Source organism: Pavona decussata, unplaced genomic scaffold (genome assembly GCF_977016875.1).
Source record: "Pavona decussata unplaced genomic scaffold, jaPavDecu1.1 SCAFFOLD_409, whole genome shotgun sequence".
Classification (NCBI taxonomy): domain Eukaryota; kingdom Metazoa; phylum Cnidaria; class Anthozoa; order Scleractinia; family Agariciidae; genus Pavona; species Pavona decussata.
This window is the reverse complement of record NW_028145775.1, coordinates 345,544-366,355: the sequence shown is the minus strand read 5'-3', so window position 1 is coordinate 366,355 and position 20,812 is coordinate 345,544. Positions and strand designations below refer to the sequence as shown.

The window sequence follows — 20,812 nt, the reverse complement described above, 5'->3', positions numbered from 1 at the left end:
CATTGAGCTAATCAAACTAATGCATGTTAATTAATATTTAATTCCAGAGTTCCGACAAATGCGTTCGTGACAAAGTTATAATCATATATTCTGTTCCTATTTCAAGAATACCCTGGTTTATGGGGAAAAAAGTTGAAAGATTAAGGCGGTAAATCTTCAAAATAACCTTGCTAATGTTACTATCGTTCCTGTAACTTATTTTAAGGAGGGTGGCACTGTTTTCCATCACTTTTCATCACTCATATTTACACGGATCACATGATAACCCTTTACCAGTTAATGTAACATTAGGGAAGGGTAAACATTAAATTTTCGAAAAGGTAAGGTCACTGTGAACCCCACCATGCAATTATTATTTATTTATTTACTTATTTATTATAACGCATTTGTTTGATACAATCATTGTGGTATCAGTTGATACTGAGGGTAGTTATTTTGACCCGTCAAGGTATAAGTGATGGAAATTGATGGAAACTATTTAGACCCACCGTACGGCCCTTGGAAAAACATGGTCTTTACTTGTAGCTTTTCTTTAATGAACTGTAGTGAATCTGAAGTGTAATCTAAGTTTAGTGATAGTTTTTCGACGTCGTTCACCGAGCTGAACTTGAAGCTCTTTTTGTTACCATATATGATTTTGCTGCATTTTTTTCTTTCTTTGTTTCTAGAATCCAATACCTGTGCAGGAAAAAGACATTGTACAACCCCCAAGCGGAAAGCCGGCGAATGAGCCAGTGACGTATGCAACACCAGAAGTCTCCACGGTTGGAAACTATATGCCCCTTCATCCCTCAGGAAGAAGCTGGGAAATCAGTCGGGAGCAGGTAACCGTCATCAAGGTTATTGGCAAAGGAGCATTTTCGCAGGTTGCTCAAGCATCAGTAAGAGACATGCGCGGTAGACAGGAAAACATAACAGTGGCTGTGAAAATGCTGAAAGGTGGGTTGACATTGACAAGAGAGGATAATCCTCTCTTGGATCAACCATTTTTAATTACTTCGTCACGACAAAAATGTAATAATAAAAAATAATAATGGAAGAACGGTATGAAGATGATTCCAAAAAGGCTACTGAATGTTATATTTGAAATAATCCTTACACACCTAATGGTATTAAGCTACTTAAACATTGTCGTGTTATTGCTAGCATCACCTAAAGGCCACGTATTGAAGTCGCATTGCACACTTGGAGTTTTTGTTTTGCGAGGTTGCATCGAGTCACTAAAATGCACTCGCAAGTCCGGCGTCAGAAGTTAGATGCAAGTACTTTTTAACCATTCCAATACAGCTTTCTGCGCTCACCCGTACAAAATATCCCGCGTCGGTCGCAAACGGACCACAACCACCAGCCAGGGATAATAGTCTGTCTGCAGCGCAGACTAGTACAAAGGAACCACCACTAATGCCACCTAAATCAACTAACGCTCTGTGGACACGAGTCAACTTGAGTGAAAATGCAGGTAAACGAAAACCATTGTTAATAAAGACATCTTCGCGAAACAGATTCAACATATTTGCATATGTTTTGATACAGTACATGTATTCTTGGGATATTTTCTGCACTCTTACTAAAGATGATGGTGTGTGGATATCGAAGAGTTTTTCATGAAAACTTTTTCGATACAACTGCCATGGAAATGTTTATTTTTTTCTTTTCTGCAGAAGATGCTCCTGATTCAGACAGAAAGGACTTGCTTTCAGAACTTGAGTTGATGAAAAAACTGAAACCTCATCCACACGTGATCAAGCTTATTGGATGTGTCACGCGGAATGGTAAATGAACACCGCGACATCAATATCGGTTGACACTTGTTCCCATATCTAAAATGAGTCTGAAAACCTTATGAGGTTGACGCAATGTACTATTTGTTATCGTCATAGTGCATTCTTAAACGAGAACTGAACCCCATTTATTAAACAAGGAAATGAGTGAATTGTTAGGGTTAGGCTTTGCAGCGATCTACGATATTTTTGGTTAAGCACTGATTTGAAAACCTTTCATTTATTGTGATGAGTAACTCCAAAATAAGTTACAGTCTTCGGCGGGTATTCCTCATTGGGGTAGTGGTTATGGTGTTCTGGTTGGAAGCGTATACTATTTCGATTTCTTCCTTCTTTCACTCTAAAGTTTTAAATAAGTTTACTTTATGTAATTTCCAGTGAGAGACAGCAGTCAGTTTAGGTATGGAAACAAGTTTTAACTAATGAGATCATATTTTCAGGGGGATCTATTTGCTATATACTTACAAATTTACAAGGTTCTGTCGTTCCAATAAATTAAATCAAATATAGGAACTTTATAACATCTCTGTCAACGGATAAAGGGATACAAGGTAGAACATTTTAAAGTTCGTCTATTCAAAGATCGCTGACGAAAATCTGAAGCTATTTTACCAACTATTTATGAACAGTCTTTCTGTTTTTTTGTCTTTTTCTATTTCCTGACGTGAAACTTGTTTTCTATAGACCCCCTGTTGGTCCTTATTGAGTATGTGCCATTCGGTGACCTGCTGGGATACTTGAGGAAGAGCCGAGGACTAAATGACACGTACTATAAGGACCCAGATATTAAACCGGAGACCAATCTGACCGCTGAACAGTTGATGAGGTTCGCTTGGCAGGTTGCTGATGGGATGTGTTATTTGTCTTCAAAAAAGGTTTGGTTTAATTTCGTGTGCAAATGTCATCCACATTAACAAAAAATGTTTTATACTTTTAACGTAACGTTAAAACTGGTATCAGTTTAAAGTAAGGGTAAAAGTTGTTCCAGTGTTATTTGATAAGAACATCTGCGGAACTGTCTTGACATGTGTTTGTGGGTGTTGGGGTCATGGTTGGTAACCTAGCACGTACATAAAGGACCATTTGGATGATAGCTATAGATTACTCAGATAATATACATGAAGGTCAGCATTTTTTCCCCAAAAGTTCGTTGCTTTGTCTTGAACTTTTTTTAAAGACAATGTTCACCGTAACTCCACGCAGATATATCGTTTCTTTTAGATAATCCATCGTGACTTAGCAGCGAGAAATATTCTTGTTGGAGAAGGAGAGTTGTGTAAGGTGACAGATTTTGGGATGGCAAGGAATGCAAACCAGGATGACATTTACACCAGAAAAAGCCGGGTAAGAGTAAAAGTTAAATTAGAATAAAATTAGAAAGTTCAATCTTAACCAGGTCTTAAAGGGGAAGTATCACGAAAATTTGCTGTCATTTCAAAACCTAAAAATGTTTGACTGTCAGCAGAAACAACGAAATAATTGTCAAGTTTGTTACAAATTATCACCCCAGTGCAATAAAACTGTCGATTAGTGCCTCTGGCGAGAGACAGGGTTGGCCGGTTTGGATTGAAACTTGAAAAATATTAGGCTAATGTTTTTCAAGTTCTCGCATTTTGTTTCCAAAATGCGCTAGAACAGATCACAAGTTGTTTCTTTCAAGAATTAAGTTGATTTCTTTCCTCTCGTTATTCTAGAATTATTTGGCAGGTGTTTGAAGGCTTCCTTTATCATTTTTAACAAAAGATATAAAAAACCCCATGATACTTCCCCTTTAAGGAGCAGGATCCATTGAGCTAAAATGTACTGAATCTCTGGCATAGAATTGAATGAAGCAGATATTTTCGAGTTATTGATTTCGAAAAAGTTTGGCCACCCTCTAGATCTTCTCCCTTTTTTGAAAATTGAAATTATCGGAAATCTTCTGATCCTTTTTGGAGTTCCAGTGTAGCCGGAACAAGTGCTCTATTTATAGCCGTAAATTGACGAGTAAAGGGCAGGGACTTTTATTGTTTTAAGAGTTCCGGTATGCCGTTCTGAATAAGATATTTACATGGTGGTATTTCTTTTCATAGGGCCGACTGCCTGTCAAGTGGACTGCATTTGAGGCCTTGTTGTATGGAACATACACTACACAAAGTGACGTGTAAGCAGTTCAATTGAAACTGAACGATATTGGCTTTCTGATATGACGATTGTCTGTGCGAATGTTAAAATAAAATTCGCCTTTGACAACACAGCTTCCGTCTTCCTAAGACAATAATTTCTACAGCTTTCGCAGGACATCCGTTCAATTATTTCTTCCTTGCTTGCTTCCTTCCTTCCAGTCTAACTAACTTCTAAGTTTGTGCAGCCGTTACTGATTGATTGATTGATTGATTGGTTGCTTCTTTTTGCAGATGGAGTTATGGTATTCTGCTTTATGAAATCCTCACTGTCGGTAAGTTCGACTTTACTTTGAACTTATATGTTGCCACAATAATACTACGCGAGGGAGAAAGAACTGAATGCAGTGAAATACAACTTGAAAGGTTGAAGGCTAATGAAAACTACGTTGGCACTGTGATTGTTGTTGGAACAAATTTACAATTGTACTGCAAACACATTTAACAACGGCAACATATAGGCATAATCCGAACCTCTCGTTTTTCTCTCTAGGCGGATCTCCATACCCGAATATAAATGCTCGCCATATCGCCAGAAAAATTCAAGAAGGATACAGAATGCCAAAACCAAGACATGTGGATAGCAAACTGTAAGTAGTAATTTTTTTTTACTCAGTAAGGAGTCAGACTCACCTTTATATTAATAAAAAAAAAAGAAAAAAGAAAAAAAAGAAAAAAAGGACTTTCAAAGCAGACTTTCGTCAATGAAGTTGGTATTTCTGTAGTTAGTGTTGTTTCTAAGTTTTTATATTTTTTCCTACAGTCTGCTTGTTGGTATTCAATACAGGGTGTTGCCTAGCTCATATCAATGAAAAATTCGTAACAGCTGATAAATATTTTGGATTTGTTGGTCATCTTTCTTTTCGTTCCTTTCTCGCCATGCTTCCAGCCCGTAAAATCGCATAGCTATTGGAATTCTCGCCATCTGATCGGCTATCGAGGCGAGGAATTCAGAGTGGAATTGCAACTTGAAAGCAAGGTTGACCGATATTGCACCATGGCAACGCGTAGCCTCTCATTGCAACGCAGGCAAAATTGGAAACAATTATCTTTTCAAAACCTTTGTCTCCGTTTACAAAGCAAAAACCTGACAGAAGTGAGGAAACAGAAGATTTTCCTTGTTTTAATTTAAAGTAAGACTTCCTCAAGAGATTTTCTAAGAAGCCGCTTACGCTTACGAGTACGAGAAATCGGCAGCAGTGTAATAATCGCGAAAGAAAAAAAGACGGAAGGAAGAGAAACAAGCAAAAGTACTTCAGCTACCAAGGAAGAGCCGAACAGAAAATATGGCTTCCGAAAAAAACAGTTCCCGTCGGTAGAAATACCTTTGCAAAAATCGCCTCCATCGCGTCGTTGGTCGGAAAATTCACGGAATTCAAGCCGCCGCAAACCATCCAAAGCCTTCGTGAAGAATTTAACCCACTTTAAATCTCGGAGATGACAGGCCATGCAGACCCCAATTAAATTTCTAGCTACAGCCACAATCCCGCTGAAAAGCAACGCTGAATGTCTAACAAGCTGGCTGCTTTTACACCAAGTGCTACCACAACTGCAAACGACGCGGGCAACACAAGGAGCACTTCGCCTCAGCTTTGGCCAGAAATTGTTGGTAACAGCTCAGCCTCTGCATTGTACAGAAGAGAGTTTACAGCGAAGGCAGTTTCGGAATATCCAATGAAAGCTTTGAGCGGACTGTTTCACTGGGGTAGCCTTCAACAACTCCCAAGTAAATATGTCGATCAATTTTCAGTCGAATGTCAATCCCGACGGTGGCAAGAGCAGTTCTTTGCATTGAAACGAACACAGTATTTACTTAGTTTTTTGACTTTTTGCTTGTTTTTCTTTCCAAAAACTCATGTTAGCAATTACCATTGTATTTTAACGTACGATTCTAGTACAGTGCTTTGGAGGCAAGCAACTTACCAGCAGATTTGTTGAGTTCTCAGTTTTGATGCACGTTGCCCATCTTTCAGCCGTTGTTGAAGAGTTTTCCTCGAGTTTATGCTTCGTGAAGGAGAAATACGTACTCGATGATAAAACCTTTTTTTGCGAAGCAGAAAAACGACAGATGACTTCAACGATACCTCAAAACCAAAGCTGTGGTCTTGTCGGATAAGCCCACACGGCCTTGCACTTACGACGATGAATGTTGTTTTGCCGTTGGACAACATTTCGTCGCATTCTCCTCATTTGTAGAGACGTTAACCGCATCCTCTGAGAGAAACTCCTTCTTTTTGGCATAAATATAGCGAGAATCAACATAAAAGAAGTTATTAAAAGCGGTTCGTCTGCTGCCATTTTTGAAAGTTGTGCGCTTTTGTAATTTGAATATTTAATTTAGCATAGCACATTCAGTTACATTATTTTTAACGTAAAAATATGCAGCCTTTGTAAAAGTTCAGAAAACGGTGATTTGTGAAACACGAGGTTCAAATAAAGTTTTGTGCATTTGGCTTGCTTCCTATTCGCTGGCTCTTGACAGTCGTGACACTTCATTTGAAATGGCTTTTTTAACGCCCATTGCCAATATTGCAACATTCGCCCAAAGAACGGTAAACAGCTTCATTTTTAAAAAGCTATGCGATTCAAGGAAAATTCACCACCTGACTCGTGAATTCCACGTTAAATTTCACTTGAAAAACCGATATCGCACGAATTGCGAAGATATCGGGTTTTCGCGTGAAATTTAACGTGGAATTCCCTCGTCAGGTAGTGAATTTTCCTATAGAATCACAAATCGAACATTCTCTCATTGGTGTCCGTTCTTAGTGCTTTCACCTGTTAATCGATAGTCTGGTTGAGGGACGGGCACACCTACTGATCATTGATCATGTGTATTTTGACCCTAACATAATTCATAGGATTCCTTCATTGTATCCAGCAGTGTGTTTTGTGGGCTACACAGCGAAGATACGATTTCAACTTTTGTATCTCGGAGAGCAACTTGCAATCTTTATCGTGCTGGAAAGGTGACATGTGCAAAACCAACAACACTATGAAGTATAATAAAATTCATTTCCCATCTCTAACTAAAATTTGGAATATTACAGTTGATGTTACACACGTAACACCGTTTTGATATTTTTCATGGTTTAGGTTTGAGATTATGCTAAAGTGTTGGGAAGAAAACCCAACAGATCGACCCACGTTTGATGAAGTTAGAAAGACCATGAAAGATATGGGTAAAAAACACAAGGTAAGGGGATACTGTTAAAGGTTAACAAATTTAATTGAAAAAGGGAGGGGGGGAAGGGAAGTGGTGGATCGAATTCATATAAAATTAAGCTTGCGCAGGAAAAAAAACTGAGATGCTACAGACGGAAATACGTCTGCGTTCGCAGGCTACGGTTTGTTTGTTCGCAATCTTATCAACTCTTATATTGATTCGCGGGGGGAGAAAAAAAAATGTCCGGCCAACTTCGGCTTAAAGGGGGACAAGAACATAGCTTTCTAAACATTTACATCGAATTTGCAGAGCCAGATACACTCATCTGAAGTGGACGCGAGTTAAAACGCGCCTTTTAACATGTTAATATAACAATAAAAAAAAATGAAAAGTAATTTGAGCAAAATGCTCCCCCGTCTCTGCTCCCCCCTACCCCCCTCATTGGGGTAGAGTTACTGGGCGCAGAGCCTCTGCAGAGTCCCACCCTCACCGGTCCACCCGCCGAGGGAGCTCCGAAAACCTGATGATGCTGAAAACATGATATAAGACGCGACAGCGTCTTTTGCTTTCATGTGCGACACATTTTCTTAGATGTGCACGAGGCACAGCCTCGTTTTTGTGCAAAGCTTGTTTTCGTCCTATAACGTCATAAAATTACTTTTTTTCTTTCACAACTCTGGCAGAAGTCTTGAACGCGTGGATTTCTTTACATCTTTTAGGTTGATGTCGATTACATAAAGGATTTTCTTTAAAATGTTCGTCTTAACTGTTTGCTATAACATTTAAACCAAAATGGAAAATCTGCTATCATAACTGTTATGATGTAACGACAACTGAAAATTTCTTGCATTAGCAGAAGTGCAGGAGCTTAGAATTCCGCTCAATTTTCGAAGAATACTGTTTACAATCTTTACCCGTCACATCAAGCTCCCTTATTCTTAAGCGAACTTTTAGTTTCTCTTGAGTGTTGGACATTGTGGAAGTCTGCTGGAATTTAAGAGTGCTTAGCTGGAGAAAATAAAATGAAAGCTTACAAATAATGCTACTAACGTATGGAATATTTTTCTTTTTACAGACGTACGTCAACCTCAATGAGTACGACAACAGGATGTACGCGAACCTCAGCGATCTGACAGCAGAGTAGAGCTAATGGGAGAGATTTCCATAGACCGATAAGCAGTTTAAAGGAACAAAAACTGTCGTTTAAATAACTCGTCTGTTTTTTCGTAAAAGAATATGAAGTTTTTATTGCTGCCCACGATTCAACAAAAAGTAGAGTTTTAACTAACGCTGACGGATTAATTGAAAAGTGAATTTTAAGTTCATAACTCGTAGCTAAGTAGCTCAGTTGCATCAGATTAAAGATACTTTTTCGTGGTTTTTGGCTAAAGGGCGTAAATGAAAGATATATAAAGATAGAGAAGATAAATACATAACAAAAACATATGTCACTTTTAATGTTGCATGCCCACCATTCAACGAAAATAGTGGTTTAAAATAACGTTGATGGCTTGATGGAAGAGTCAATTACATCAGAGTCAACTCTCACCTAAATAGCTTAGTTGCATCAGATTAAAACGCTGTTTCATGATTTTCTGCGATTTTCTGTCAATAAGGAAATCACTGATTCACATGGCCTGTTGAGCGAACAAGCGTAAACGAGTCTGTTTTATTCGCAGTTGTTCGCTCAGAAAGCCAAGTGAATCGAAACGTTTCTTAATGCTGAACCCTCTCGTCAAAGACCATGAAATAGATGTATCTGAGCTATTAAGTTGAGAGTTGAAGGAAAGTTAATTCACTTTTGGGTTTTGGTGAGTTTTGAAGGATTTCTGGTACCGTATTGCAGAATTGATTATGAAAATTACGGGTAGAATCATATTTACAACGTTTCGGTGTCCTCATGACACCATCATCAGGTCAAAATATAATGTTCAACAGATAACAAGAAAATCTTTCAGAGAAAGAAAGAAATCTTTCAGAATGCTACTTTTATTAGCTTTTTCTTAAATACGGTGGAAATAGAGATTACTTCAAATAGGCAAAGATCAGAAACTTGCAAAAACAAACAAAAAAGATAAAAAAAAAAAACGCTGCTGTAAACGAAGATTTACTCATAACGGTTAATTAATAGATATAGTTTACTTCTATAAATGAATATTTTTATGATAAAAGAACGTGATTTTGACAACCTATTTTTGGTTTATGCTCTTTGATTCTTCTGTTTGACATATAAAAAACGTGAAACACACTTTGGCACAATAATTGTGCTACTGACTCTCAAATAATGGGCTATACCGAGAAAATGAATTGTTTTCTACCTTTTGCCCACAGATCTCCTGGGCAAAGCTTGAAACACAGTCAAAAATCTTCCTCATTCGTGGTGTCCTTGTAACCTTATTTTTCTCTCTCGACTGAGAAGACAACCTGCGATTTTGTCGTAAATAACATCCATTTATTTACATTTCATTCGAACTCACCAAAGGAACAGAAAGAGGTATGACAGTAGATTTTCTTCCCTATGTGGTTGAATTGGCTTCACACTTTAGCCTCGTTGAACAATAATTTTAACGTTGTTAAATCATTTCTACACCCAGCCGTAGGGCCAGGGATGGATCTTCAATGATTTAGCGGCACGGATTCCACCACTTCGAACGGATTCTTTGCACACATTGTGTAACTTGCATGTTTCAAGACCACTCATCAAACCCTCTGTCGCCAAATCGACTATAAATTAGTTTTCATGCGGTTACATCACTGCAATGTTGCTTTTTCCGCTGGCAGGTATGTTTGCTTACATTTCCTTTGTCGATGTTTGTTAATTTATAGTCGATTTGGCAACAGAGGATATGATGAGTAGTCTTGTAAGATGCAAGTTACACAAGTGTGCAAAGAATCCGTTCGAAGCGGTGGAACCAGTGCCGCTAAATCATTGAAGATCCATCCCTGGCCCTACCACTTGTGCTTCTTCTTTTTGCCCTATTGAAGTCTGCCCTTGAGCTGCCCTCTGTGAGCAGTCAGCTTGCGCGAAATGAAATAGGGATCATAGTCCTGTTTTCCGAAAAATGACAAACGACCTGTGATTTGTCCGCCTCCGTGAACGGAAGTGAGTCCACGTTGAAGCAGACATTCGTGGTGGAGGAATGCGTGAACGCGTGACGAGCCCAAAGAGCGTCTGCGCAGGAGGCTAGTAGATAGTTTACTCGACTAAGAAATGAAGTGGAATTTGGTCTCCTATGAAAGTAGCCTAACGTGTCAGTATTTGCCCATATCGTTTGCAGGGATGATGCATTCTAACGTACGAAGTAGTGGAAACTATTCAATATATAATTCTTAGAATACGTATCAACCAATTATGGAACATAAAATATATTATAGCAGTACGCTAGGAATGTTTTCGTAGACAGAGTTCATCACAAGGCTAACTGAAGTCAAACACAACTCAGCATTTCCTTTGTTATTGTCTTTCAAATGACTGTCAGTTTGGATATGCAAATGATTAGGTCGGATGAAATATGGACGCCAATGTTTACGCCAGCGTGACTTTAATTGAAGCTCGAACTTCCGTTTCAAGAAGTCACGTGCATTTAGAGTTCGAAAGTGCCACGGCAACCATTTTAACTCCTTCTAATTTTGGTATATCTTTCGTGGTGGCATTCATTCACAAAGACCTAACGACGCTCTGCCTACAACTGTGATAAGATGTATTTTGGGAAGCAACTTGGAATCGCTTCAGTCTACGGTTTCATGACTGCAATGTTGCTATTTCCGCAGGCAGGTATGTTTGCTTACACTTTCGTTGTCGATGTTTGTTAATTTATAGTCGATTTAATAACAGAGAATTTGAGGAGTGGTCTTGTAACATGCAAGTTGCATTTGACCAGCTTGAACGTCGATTAACAGTACGTGTTGTTTGCTGCCGCTTACTATGCCGAGTAGTACCAGTAATGTTCCCAGTAATTGGGCTGAACATTGGGTAAACCTAAGGCGTATGTCATTTTAGTAAGGGATTTAAATGTCATCAGTTCAATTTGTACTGGGTTTTGGAAAGATGATGCTTGGGCTTGGAGGTTACGTCTGTATGTAAACATGTGTTTGATCAGGGAGTTAGTTTCACGACAGAACAGTAGACCAACGAAGCCGTTTCTCTCTTTTAATAATTCCCAACCAAGGCTAAATTCATATTGATATTTAATCGGGCCTTTAAGCACAAAGAAATGAAATGAACGGATTAACAAGGAAATTTAGTGACTTTTTAGTGACAATTTGAGGAAACTTAAATTGAGAACAATCAACAAAATGAATGTCCAACTCTAAGTCAGGTTCAAGGTTTCAGACACGTCTCAGTTTCAGCAAGAGAAGAAGCATTAATGATGACAATTCTTAACAGATGGGAACTTCTTGTTGTTATCAGTGCACCAGTGCGCCTGGCTCTTTATTCAACTCAGTGAAGATTTCCTTCAATCGAATAAATTCATCTTTTTGTTCGTGAAATGTTCTCTGAAAATTCAAAAGTAGCTTTTACGTTTTAATATAAATTTGCTTTATCAATGACTTGACTGGAAGCAGGATTTTTGGTCACGCAAACTCATAACGCAATGATTCTGATTCAAATATTAGCATCCCTGTTCTGAAAAATCATGATCGTGATAAAGAACCCATTTGCGACCAATTATGCTTTTGGTAGTCAGCTGATGTAGTGGGATGAGATCAATCGATCCATCGATTGATTGATCAATCGGCGTGGCCTTGACACGGACCGCTTACTCCTTGTGAAATGTTAATAGAACGTATTTTTTTGTTTTTGTTTTTGTTTTTTTGTTTTTTTCAACGCAAGGACGTCAGCTCAAGGATTAATATGTCAGGAATAAGGCTAAACAAAAGGGAAATGAAAACACCAAAAAGCTGCTTTGAATCTTGTCGGACCCTCCTTGAACTTGAATTTCGGACGAAGCTTTGCGGATTCTGACATACACGTTTAGTGACCTGGTGCAGCTGGTCGCAGGACTGAACGCAGCTCAATTGGAAAGATTTCTCACATGTTTTCTTTGAGGCAAAAGCTTTAATCATAAGTACCTCTGATATGCCACAGAATAATCGATTGATAGTTAGCTGCATCTTGCTCTTTATTGAAAACTCTCTGCCCCTATTAAATGGAGTGTACTAGCAGCTTTGGTTGTGTTCAATGTAAATATATCAAATGAAGCAGTCACGCAAGGCCCTTTACTTGAGACATTGTCTCGACCGACACCGATGTCTTTTTAGCGAAAGTACAGCAAATGTCTATTTCATCAAAATCCTGCAAAATCCAGGAAATATTTATTTAAGCGCAATTAAGACTGTTCAGCTTGGTATTCATCGTTCCTGAGCCAGGGGGAGGGGGGTGAGAGGGGGAATGCTCCGGCAAAGTGGACCGATGACGTCATTTCTCGTGAGAATCGCGTCATTTGTTCTTCACAGCTACCATTTGAATCCACCATCTCCAATTTCTTGTTATCTCCAAAACCGTAGACAACCTCCAAAAATCAAATAGCAGTTCAAAACAGTTTTTAAAACGTATTATAGTCGAACCTCCACTAACGGCCACCTCTCCACAACGGCCACCTCTCTACAACGGCCACATTTTTTTGTCCCGGCGGACAGTCCATACATTACCTCTTCTTTAAACCTCTCTATAACAGCCACCTCTCTACAACGGAAACGGCCACTAAAGTGCGTCCCCAACTGCCAAAATAACCTCTCGACAACGGCCAGTACAGTTCTTTTTTGTAAAAACCTTTTTGTTTTATAAACTGATGCAGTAATCGACATTTGTCTTCGAAACATTACGTTTCTGTACCCATTTTAATGATATACGTATTTTGGTTGTGTTCCATTTATATGCTGCAGTAAGCATAAATTGTCTACAATAATATAGCGAATGTTGCGAACCTTGTTCGTTTCGTCTTCGTCATTTTGATTCAAAACATTTTTTTACGTCTTATTGTGTATTTTATCTGTATATATCTTATTTAAGGTACTGGCTACAGCAAGCATGAACTTGGCACAATAAACATGTTGTACTTCCCGAAAACAAAAGGTGTCATATTACACCCTTACCTCCCCATAACAGCCACCTCTCCACAACGGCCACTTTCTTCTGTCCCCAAGGTGGCCGTTGTGGAGAGGTTCAACTGTATCTGACATAAGCTCCGTTCCCTCTAAATAATTCACCAGCCCTTCCTCCCAGCTGCTTGAAAAATGAAGCAAACTGAGAAGAACGAGGATAGTAATAATTAATAACTATAATAATGATTTAATAATTTGTATAGCGCTATCTACATTCAATGATCAATAGCGCTTTACAGGAATAAGTAAATTAAATTAAAAAATGTATATATATATACATTTTTATATCCAATGTCAGATATGTACAAAAACTGGCTACAACTTATTAAAAGCTAACAATGAAAAATAAATCAAAATTAATAATAAATAGGAATTACATTTGCACTTCTTTGCTGCTTATGATGACGTAGCTTTATAAGTGAAACGACTGTCGACAATTTTCACTGTCATGAATGAAACAAGAATTAACTTGCACTGCATGAAATTATCGTTGTGAGGTGTCGTACGCAATTGGTTCTGTACAGTCTGTATACAAACTTAAATACAGAAAATACAAGGTCGTGACATGGTGAACATAAGTTCTAAAGAAGTATCAGTCTACGTCAGGCTTTGCAGTTATATGCCAGTGTTGAAGCATGCACGCAGGGCCCCATTTTCCTTACTAGGGCAATGCCTATCTAGTACGAAATTAAGGGACTTCTTTTCAGTACTTCAATTTACATTCTCACTCATTAATAATTCAAAAGCCAAGGACAAAGGAAATCATGTACCTTGACGTGTTTGGATATCTGATGAAAAACTCCTCGTTTTTGCATCCTTAATTTCTCCTTCAAAATCAGTTTGTTTGAGTAGTTCTATCAAACGCTCGTCACAGTGTTTCATCACAATATCAAAAACCTCGAAGTTCGTCAAAAATACTCCGCTACGCGTCGTATTTTCAACTCTCCTCTCGGTGTTTGATATGTGATGAAACACTGTGTCTCGTGTTTGATATATTACTTGAAGAGGTAATTCCCTGATATCTGAGTACGCAAAGAAAGTATGTAAGGATGTTTAATATTTGTACTCGGATTTTGTATATACAGGGGTTAGGAATCAAACATATACTGGCCATAATCTTTATTCGTCGGCATCCTTGTACGTCATTGTATATCTCCGTATACATGATGTATACCTACTCATTTCACCGCCTTATAAATTATTTGTTGTTTCATGTTAAAGTTCGTTTCATATAAGAAAACGTTTAATAATCACTTGACTCAGTGAAAGGTGCCATGAAGTTCACTTCACTTTATGGAGGAACAAGTGTGTATGGCACTGTGAGCTCTTCAGTAACATTTACTTGGAGATTTTCTGGTGGAGTTGGATCAGTTGAGTGGGGAGTCAAGTCTGGTGGCAATCAATTAGACCCCAAGCTGGTAACTCTTTCCAGTTCCGGTACACCGCCAACATTAACAACTGAAGTCCTTTACAGTGGACGTGTAAATGGAAGCTACAATGGCGATGCATCCTCTGGCCAGGCAATCTTTATACTTAGTAACATCAGAAAGGAAGATAAGGGATTTTACGGTTGCAGAATAACATCAAGTGGTCTTGTCCCGACAACAAAATTTGACTTTATAGAATTGACCATTGAAGGTGGGTAGCTACACATGGTGTTGAAACTAGAGTTGTAATTTTAGTTGTGACATAAGAAGTGGTAAGTTTGGGACATTAAAATATATGATAGGAAAACATCCACTCGCCAAATTTTAGTTCCCTTTTGCAGGTCTTGGTAGAGATACGAGCAGTTTTAGAGTCCTCAGCTTTCAGGGGTTTCTTAATTTGTTTCTAGGTTTTGAAATTGAATTCAATATTGTAATTACAGAGTAAGGTAACAAAAATTGAAGTTGTTAAATAACGAGATCGGATGCCGATATTTTAAAATGTCATCACAAAGAAGGGTCTACTTAAAAAGAAAGGCTTAATTGGATGTATCTAGTTTTGCAACGTTTCCAGACTGAAAAGAACTGCTTTTATCATAGGAACTCCAGGGGAAGCATCGAGACCGGCGTTGAATGCGCATCATCATCATAATCATCATCATCATCATCATCATCATCATCATCATCGTCATCATCATCATCATCATCATCATACATCTCTTAACCCTATCTGCCCATAGCGACTTTGAACATCAACAACTTTTCCCTCTTTTTTTAATATTAGGGCAAACGACATGAAAATTCTGAGGTTTTTCAGAAATTTATCTGGAAAAATTTGATGTTATCGGTTAGTGTTCATTGACCTGATCTTAACGTGACAGCCATTTTTTTTAACTGACAGTTTTTTTTTTCAGAAAATGAACAATTCCCTATTGAGATGAAGAAAAATTCCTTTATTTACCCTAGCTTTTATGTTTTAGCTCATATTAGTGTTCCTTTGTTAGTTTTGATCACGTTTTGCTCAATTTCGACGCTTTCCTGAAGTTTTTGGGAAATCCAAAGCTCCAAGATGGCAGATCCAAGATGGCCAGTATTTGGCAATCATGTCGCAACCCCGACGTCATATATGACGTCATAATCTTCCGTAGCGCTCCTTAAAGGAAACTTCCTTAAGCGTAATTTTTATCCTTCAAGCCTCATTGGCGCGGACTCGCCAACCAACTCCCCACCCCCTACCCCCCTATTCCTCCCGGCTCCAGAAAACAAACAAACAAAAAAAATCCCGATCTAGTTAATAAGTTTTATATCTAAACGCCAAGAAACAACAAAAATCCGTTTACCACAAAGAAAACGAAATGAAGCCACGGACGTTTATTAAAGAGTGAACAATAGCGATAGTATACAAAAAACGACTAAAAGTCTGTTAAGAACTAACAGCCTTACTGACAATGTTAGGCGAATAAAACATTAGTTGTGCTGGGACAATTGACGGATCACGGCATTAATAAATTTACATTTATTTCAGTTCCTCCGCATGGCAACAACTAAACTATGACACAATACCGTTTTAAGGCATAAAAAATCAAAATAGGCTGAGAAAGTTGCCAAGTCCCAAGTCGACTTGAAGCCCTTGTAATGATCCTAGCTTGCGTGCGTGCTGGAGCTAAAATGTACGACGGTTTTCGAATAGTTGGCTTTAGTGTAAGTTAGCGTAAGACTTATTACTTGGGCGGGTCCCAAGGTATAAAATAGGGTCTCAAATGGCCAATAGGGGTTTACTGCGCGTGCGCTGAGTGCGGGGCGATATCGGACTTGACTTGGCTAGTCTGTCGATGGATCAGGAACGTGACAAAGTTTAAGTTGCCGTTCTGTTAAATGGTATGAGAGCCTAGTAACATTCATAAACTTTGTAGGTAATACTTTTTGACATGTAAGAAAATGTTTACGAGTGGCCGTGTTAATTTTATGGGGAGTAAAGGAAGATTACAGTCGTTGCGAAATGTGGTGCATCAGGAACTCCTGCCGGGTGCTAAGTGTGTGGTTCAGCCAAGTTATCAGTGGACGAAGTTAAAAATATAAGGTGTTGTCTAGTTGGACGACATATTAAATGCGGCAATGTGTCGACAAAGCAGTAGTAAGCAATGATTCGCGACTTGAAACCGTAGGGGTAATAATTTAATCCGTTTGTTTTGAGATGACCACGTGACTATGTTTATACTTCATTTGCCACTCGCAGGCTTGTTGTTTTCAGTCTCTCAGAAAAAAAGTTAGCATCAATGGTGATAATTATCTCGCACTTTTCACGTCTATGTACTCATTTTTCAAGAAAACAAAACGCGAAATCTCAAGTTTGCCAATAACAACAGTGAGCGAGAGTGAGCAGTCAAATATGCAATGAAAGGAACGCTTTCGCTTGTTTTGGTGAATTGAAGTTAGTTACATCGCAGTGAGCAAAAACCTATAACACAAGTGTTGAAGTAAGTTGAAAAAAAAAAAGAAAAAGAAACGAAGGAATTTGTGTGACAAAATGCGATCGAGGCGTGATTTCTGGAGTGATAGCGATCAAGACATCTTGTTTACCTTGCGGTTTTAGCGGCGTCTAATTGGTGGCTAAATGATGGTGTTATGACGGGCAAGCGAGTCGATATTGCGTTACTGTTTTGCTTAGAAAGTGAAACTGAGTTAAAGTGTCAAGAAATTTCGTCTAGTACGCTCATTCCACACACAACAACACACGCCGTTCGCGGTAGACCCTCAATAAAAGATGTTGAGCGATTAGGGAACGGGTCGGTGTCGAACTCAAAGAAAAAGCAAGAGACAGATTGTCAACAAAGCAAAATGGAAAGCAGTTGCTCCACTTTCGTACATCTTGTGGTAAATGGAGTGATTTTCATGATTGTTTTCTTGATTTTGTGCGGAAAAATAAGTATCCAAATAGTCTTTTTTTATATATAATTATGTAATCGTGTATTTTGGTATGTTCCACATGTGAGATGTTCGTGATTGTGCATTATCAGCAAAATCTGTTGTAATTGTGTTTGATGATCGCGGCGATGTGGCAGAGAAAAGTCTACCAAAGGAATATGGTGTTCCAGTGAAAATTAGCCTGCGTAGCAAGCGTTTGCGTGGGATTTTCAACGTTCTGCGAAGTTTGATTGCGTGGGAAATGGGGCGAGAGCAAAACAAAGATATAAGGAGGGAGGGGAGGAGGGGCGAGTGAAACGCTTGCCCGCAAACCCCACGAACACGGCAATCTGATTGGTGCAACGTGAGGTTTATCAATCTCCTGTCATCTGTACAGAGGAAATGAATTCTCAAGTAGTTTTCAATATGGCGGACAGTGATTGTGATTTCGATCATTGCCTTCAAAAAGTACTCGATATTCTTGCTGAGCGTGGATTTAACAGATCATTAAGAGAAGAGCAGAAGATTTCGATGCGGCAGCTATGGTTCGCTTTCCTCGTCTCGAGGAATTCTTACTGTTACGTTTTTAGACGGGCTAGCAAGCATGACTTTCACGTAAAACTCTCCCTTCGGACGATCGTCTATATTCAGAAAGGAATCGGCGGTAGCTCTTGGTTTCTGTTGGCCGAAGTTTAGGGACTTGCGAGATACTTTTCCCGGTGCTGTTGGAGAGGTGACACAAACTGCCTTTCGACAAGGGCTTTTCCCCGCTGGTGAGTCAGGCAGCTGCTTCGATTGCTGTGTACCGCTGGGGCTCGATCCCCCGAGGGGGTAGTACTCCCTTATATGGGCTATATAGGTGTGTGCGGCCCTAAAGGGTATGGTTTTTCAGCCGCGTTGGTCATAAATAGGGTATCGATTTTAGCCATTTTGCCGCCATTTTGGTAATAAAAAGAATAGCGATTTTTGCACTTTAGCCTTGAATTCGTTTTTTTGTTGTTGTTTTGTTTTAGAAGAAGCTACTTCTTTATCATGATGTTTACGGCAACTGTGTACGTGCTGCAACGGTTTGTGACGTGCTCCGGTCACGCGCTGAGCTCCTGACGAGTTTTGAACTAAAGTTAACCAGACACTACCAGGTCATAAGTAGGGTATCAAATTTTTGTTCAGGTCATAAATAGGGCAGGAAAAATCGCAGATTTTGGTCATAAATAGGGTAAGGGTTTGGGAAGTGGACCGCACACCCCTACACATTTTTTTAGGGAGTACCCCCCGGGGGCTCGATGGAGTTCTATTTTCTTTTGATTCAGAAGACTCGCTCAGTTTAAATGCACTCTGGATGGATTGATTCAGATTTCCTAGATTTCGGATTTTGCGGGCACACGGATTACAGACTCTGTCGGAGTACGTTTTACTTTCATCCACGGTAATCCCAACGCTCCTGCATTCATCCCCAAGAATAACTCCAAAACATTCCTTCCTTTGAGATGGCCTGAACAAATTTTCCGTTGATAATCGATATTCTCGCTTGCTATCGGGAATGCCGTATTTTATGTGGAATTCGGCGCTACAGACCCTGCAAAAATCGTTTGATTTGGCCGGCTTCGAAGGCATCTTTATTTCGCGATCTCGCTGCATTAAGCAGAAAAACTAACGCGGAGAGATTTCGACGTTTCGATGACATCCTGTCATCATTATCAAGAAAATGAAGAAAATTTACATAAGTAAGTAGACAAAACTAAACTGAAAACAATAGTCTATTGTTCTAAGCCAGTGAATCATCAAGTGACCTCACACAAAGGAAAACCAAAGTCAAGTGAATAATTTGGCACGTATTGAGTCTGATTGGATGTTAAGACTTGGTCTGTACTTCTTAATCAGGAGAATCTCGTATACCAGACAGTCCATCTTTCCTTGGCATTTCCTCAGAACTGCGAAATTCTTGGCTAAGTCAAGAGATCTAGGGCTGGTATCATGATCTTGCTGAAGATGTCTGCAAATGGATGAAGAACGTGGAGCGCCGTGTTTATTTATTTAAAATTTTGTAAGGCACTATTATTTTACTTCCGTTGACATGTCCTTTCTTCTCATTGGCCATCTCTTTTACAAGCACGCGGCTGATGTGTGCTCAAGCGTGAACGCGTGAAGAGGGCGTTCTGCAGAATCGTGGGGTTTGCTGGCAAGGGTTTCCTTTTCCCTCCTCCCCTCCCCCCTCGCATCTTTGTTTTGCTCCCGCCCCATTTCCCGCGCATCTGAAATTCGGAAATCGGCTCTGGAGCTCTGAAAACGCCACAGAGACGCTTGCTACGCAGGCTAAGTGAAAATAAGCGTAACTGAATTGAGATCTCGAATTGAATTGAGGTCAAGCGAAGTTATTTTTAGCAATAATAATAATCACGGGTGTGTGTTTCGACGCGATCTTTTATCCACTAGAATACCAGTGAAAAAGCTGAAACGTCTGTCACAGAAATCCCAGAAAATAAGGATATTTGGGTGGAAAGGTATCCACACAAATACTCTTTTGTCGTCAAAAATTCATCATTATGTTAGATGCACTCATAGCTACAACCCGACATGTTTAGAAATGAATTACCGGTATTTTGTTAATTCATCTTTTGCGTGACATTTTCGGTTGAGCTACATCTCGTTTATCGCAAATACAAAGGGCTGTGCAAAGTGATGCCTTAGACTCTCAGCAAGTCTTTTATCGTTCACCTGTCATCAAAGACTGAACTAACGTATATGCTCAAATACGCCTAATATAACGACGCCCAAGTATACGCTCCTAAAGCGTCTTGTTTATAATAACAGGCTTATGCGTGTAACGTGTAATCTACAAGAGATGCAAGTACAGTTATACGTTTTTAAGGCTCGATGATGGTTTTAAAGACATTTGGCAGTTGCTGTTGTAAAGTAGTCCGCCGCTTTTTGTTACATCCTTTTTGAGATGAGCGATAATGGGCAAAATAATCACATGGATAAAGAGGATATAACATCCGCCCGAATCCCTCACCTGTGCCTCCCAAATCCTTCATACGTTAAAAATCGTCACCAAAAGTTGTCTCGTATAACATTACCTTAAAGGGGCAGTATCATCTCGTTTTAGTGTAACTTTGAATCGCCAAAAACATATTTGTAGAAATAGAAACGTTAAAATAATGATTCCGTTTTGTTAACAATTTACCTACCAGTGCACAGAAACTAGTAATAATTATTTTTGGCTGCGAATGGCTTGGATGGGAATGGATTGCAACTTGAAAAAATTGGCCA

General features: G+C 39.2%; 2 protein-coding genes and 1 long non-coding RNA gene across 7 annotated transcripts in view; 2 read left to right on the top strand and 1 right to left on the bottom strand.

Annotated features, from left to right (window-relative positions):
* Positions 1–673: 673 nt before the first annotated feature.
* The window catches only part of LOC146451029 (tyrosine kinase receptor Cad96Ca-like), a 42,862-nt gene continuing 22,723 nt past the window's right edge, over positions 674–20,812 (top strand). The window contains exons 1-9 of one of the 2 annotated variants that reach the window (XR_014860150.1): positions 674–939; positions 1,662–1,772; positions 2,466–2,656; positions 3,003–3,125; positions 3,854–3,924; positions 4,178–4,218; positions 4,437–4,533; positions 7,040–7,139; positions 8,185–8,350. Coding sequence is in view for 1 of the 2 variants with exons in the window: in XM_085099678.1 (XP_084955804.1) it covers positions 777–939; positions 1,662–1,772; positions 2,466–2,656; positions 3,003–3,125; positions 3,854–3,924; positions 4,178–4,218; positions 4,437–4,533; positions 7,040–7,139; positions 8,185–8,253 (966 nt within the window). In the remaining variant the exon portion in view is untranslated. Of the gene's footprint in view, positions 940–1,661; positions 1,773–2,465; positions 2,657–3,002; positions 3,126–3,853; positions 3,925–4,177; positions 4,219–4,436; positions 4,534–7,039; positions 7,140–8,184; positions 8,918–20,812 lie in introns of those variants that run through there. The other variant, XM_085099678.1, reaches the window with a different exon arrangement.
* Positions 8,648–9,579, bottom strand: LOC146451030 (uncharacterized). Its single transcript, XR_014860151.1, has 2 exons — positions 9,097–9,579; positions 8,648–8,938 (listed from the first exon to the last, which is right to left on the bottom strand). It is a non-coding gene; the product is annotated as an uncharacterized LOC146451030 (long non-coding RNA).
* The window catches only part of LOC146451026 (uncharacterized), a 103,448-nt gene continuing 93,275 nt past the window's right edge, over positions 10,640–20,812 (top strand). For all 4 annotated transcript variants that reach the window (XR_014860147.1, XM_085099663.1, XM_085099662.1 and 1 more), the window contains exons 1-2: positions 10,640–10,884; positions 14,478–14,852. Coding sequence is in view for 3 of the 4 variants with exons in the window: in XM_085099663.1 (XP_084955789.1) it covers positions 10,809–10,884; positions 14,478–14,852 (451 nt within the window). In the remaining variant the exon portion in view is untranslated. The remainder of the gene's footprint in view (positions 10,885–14,477; positions 14,853–20,812) is intronic.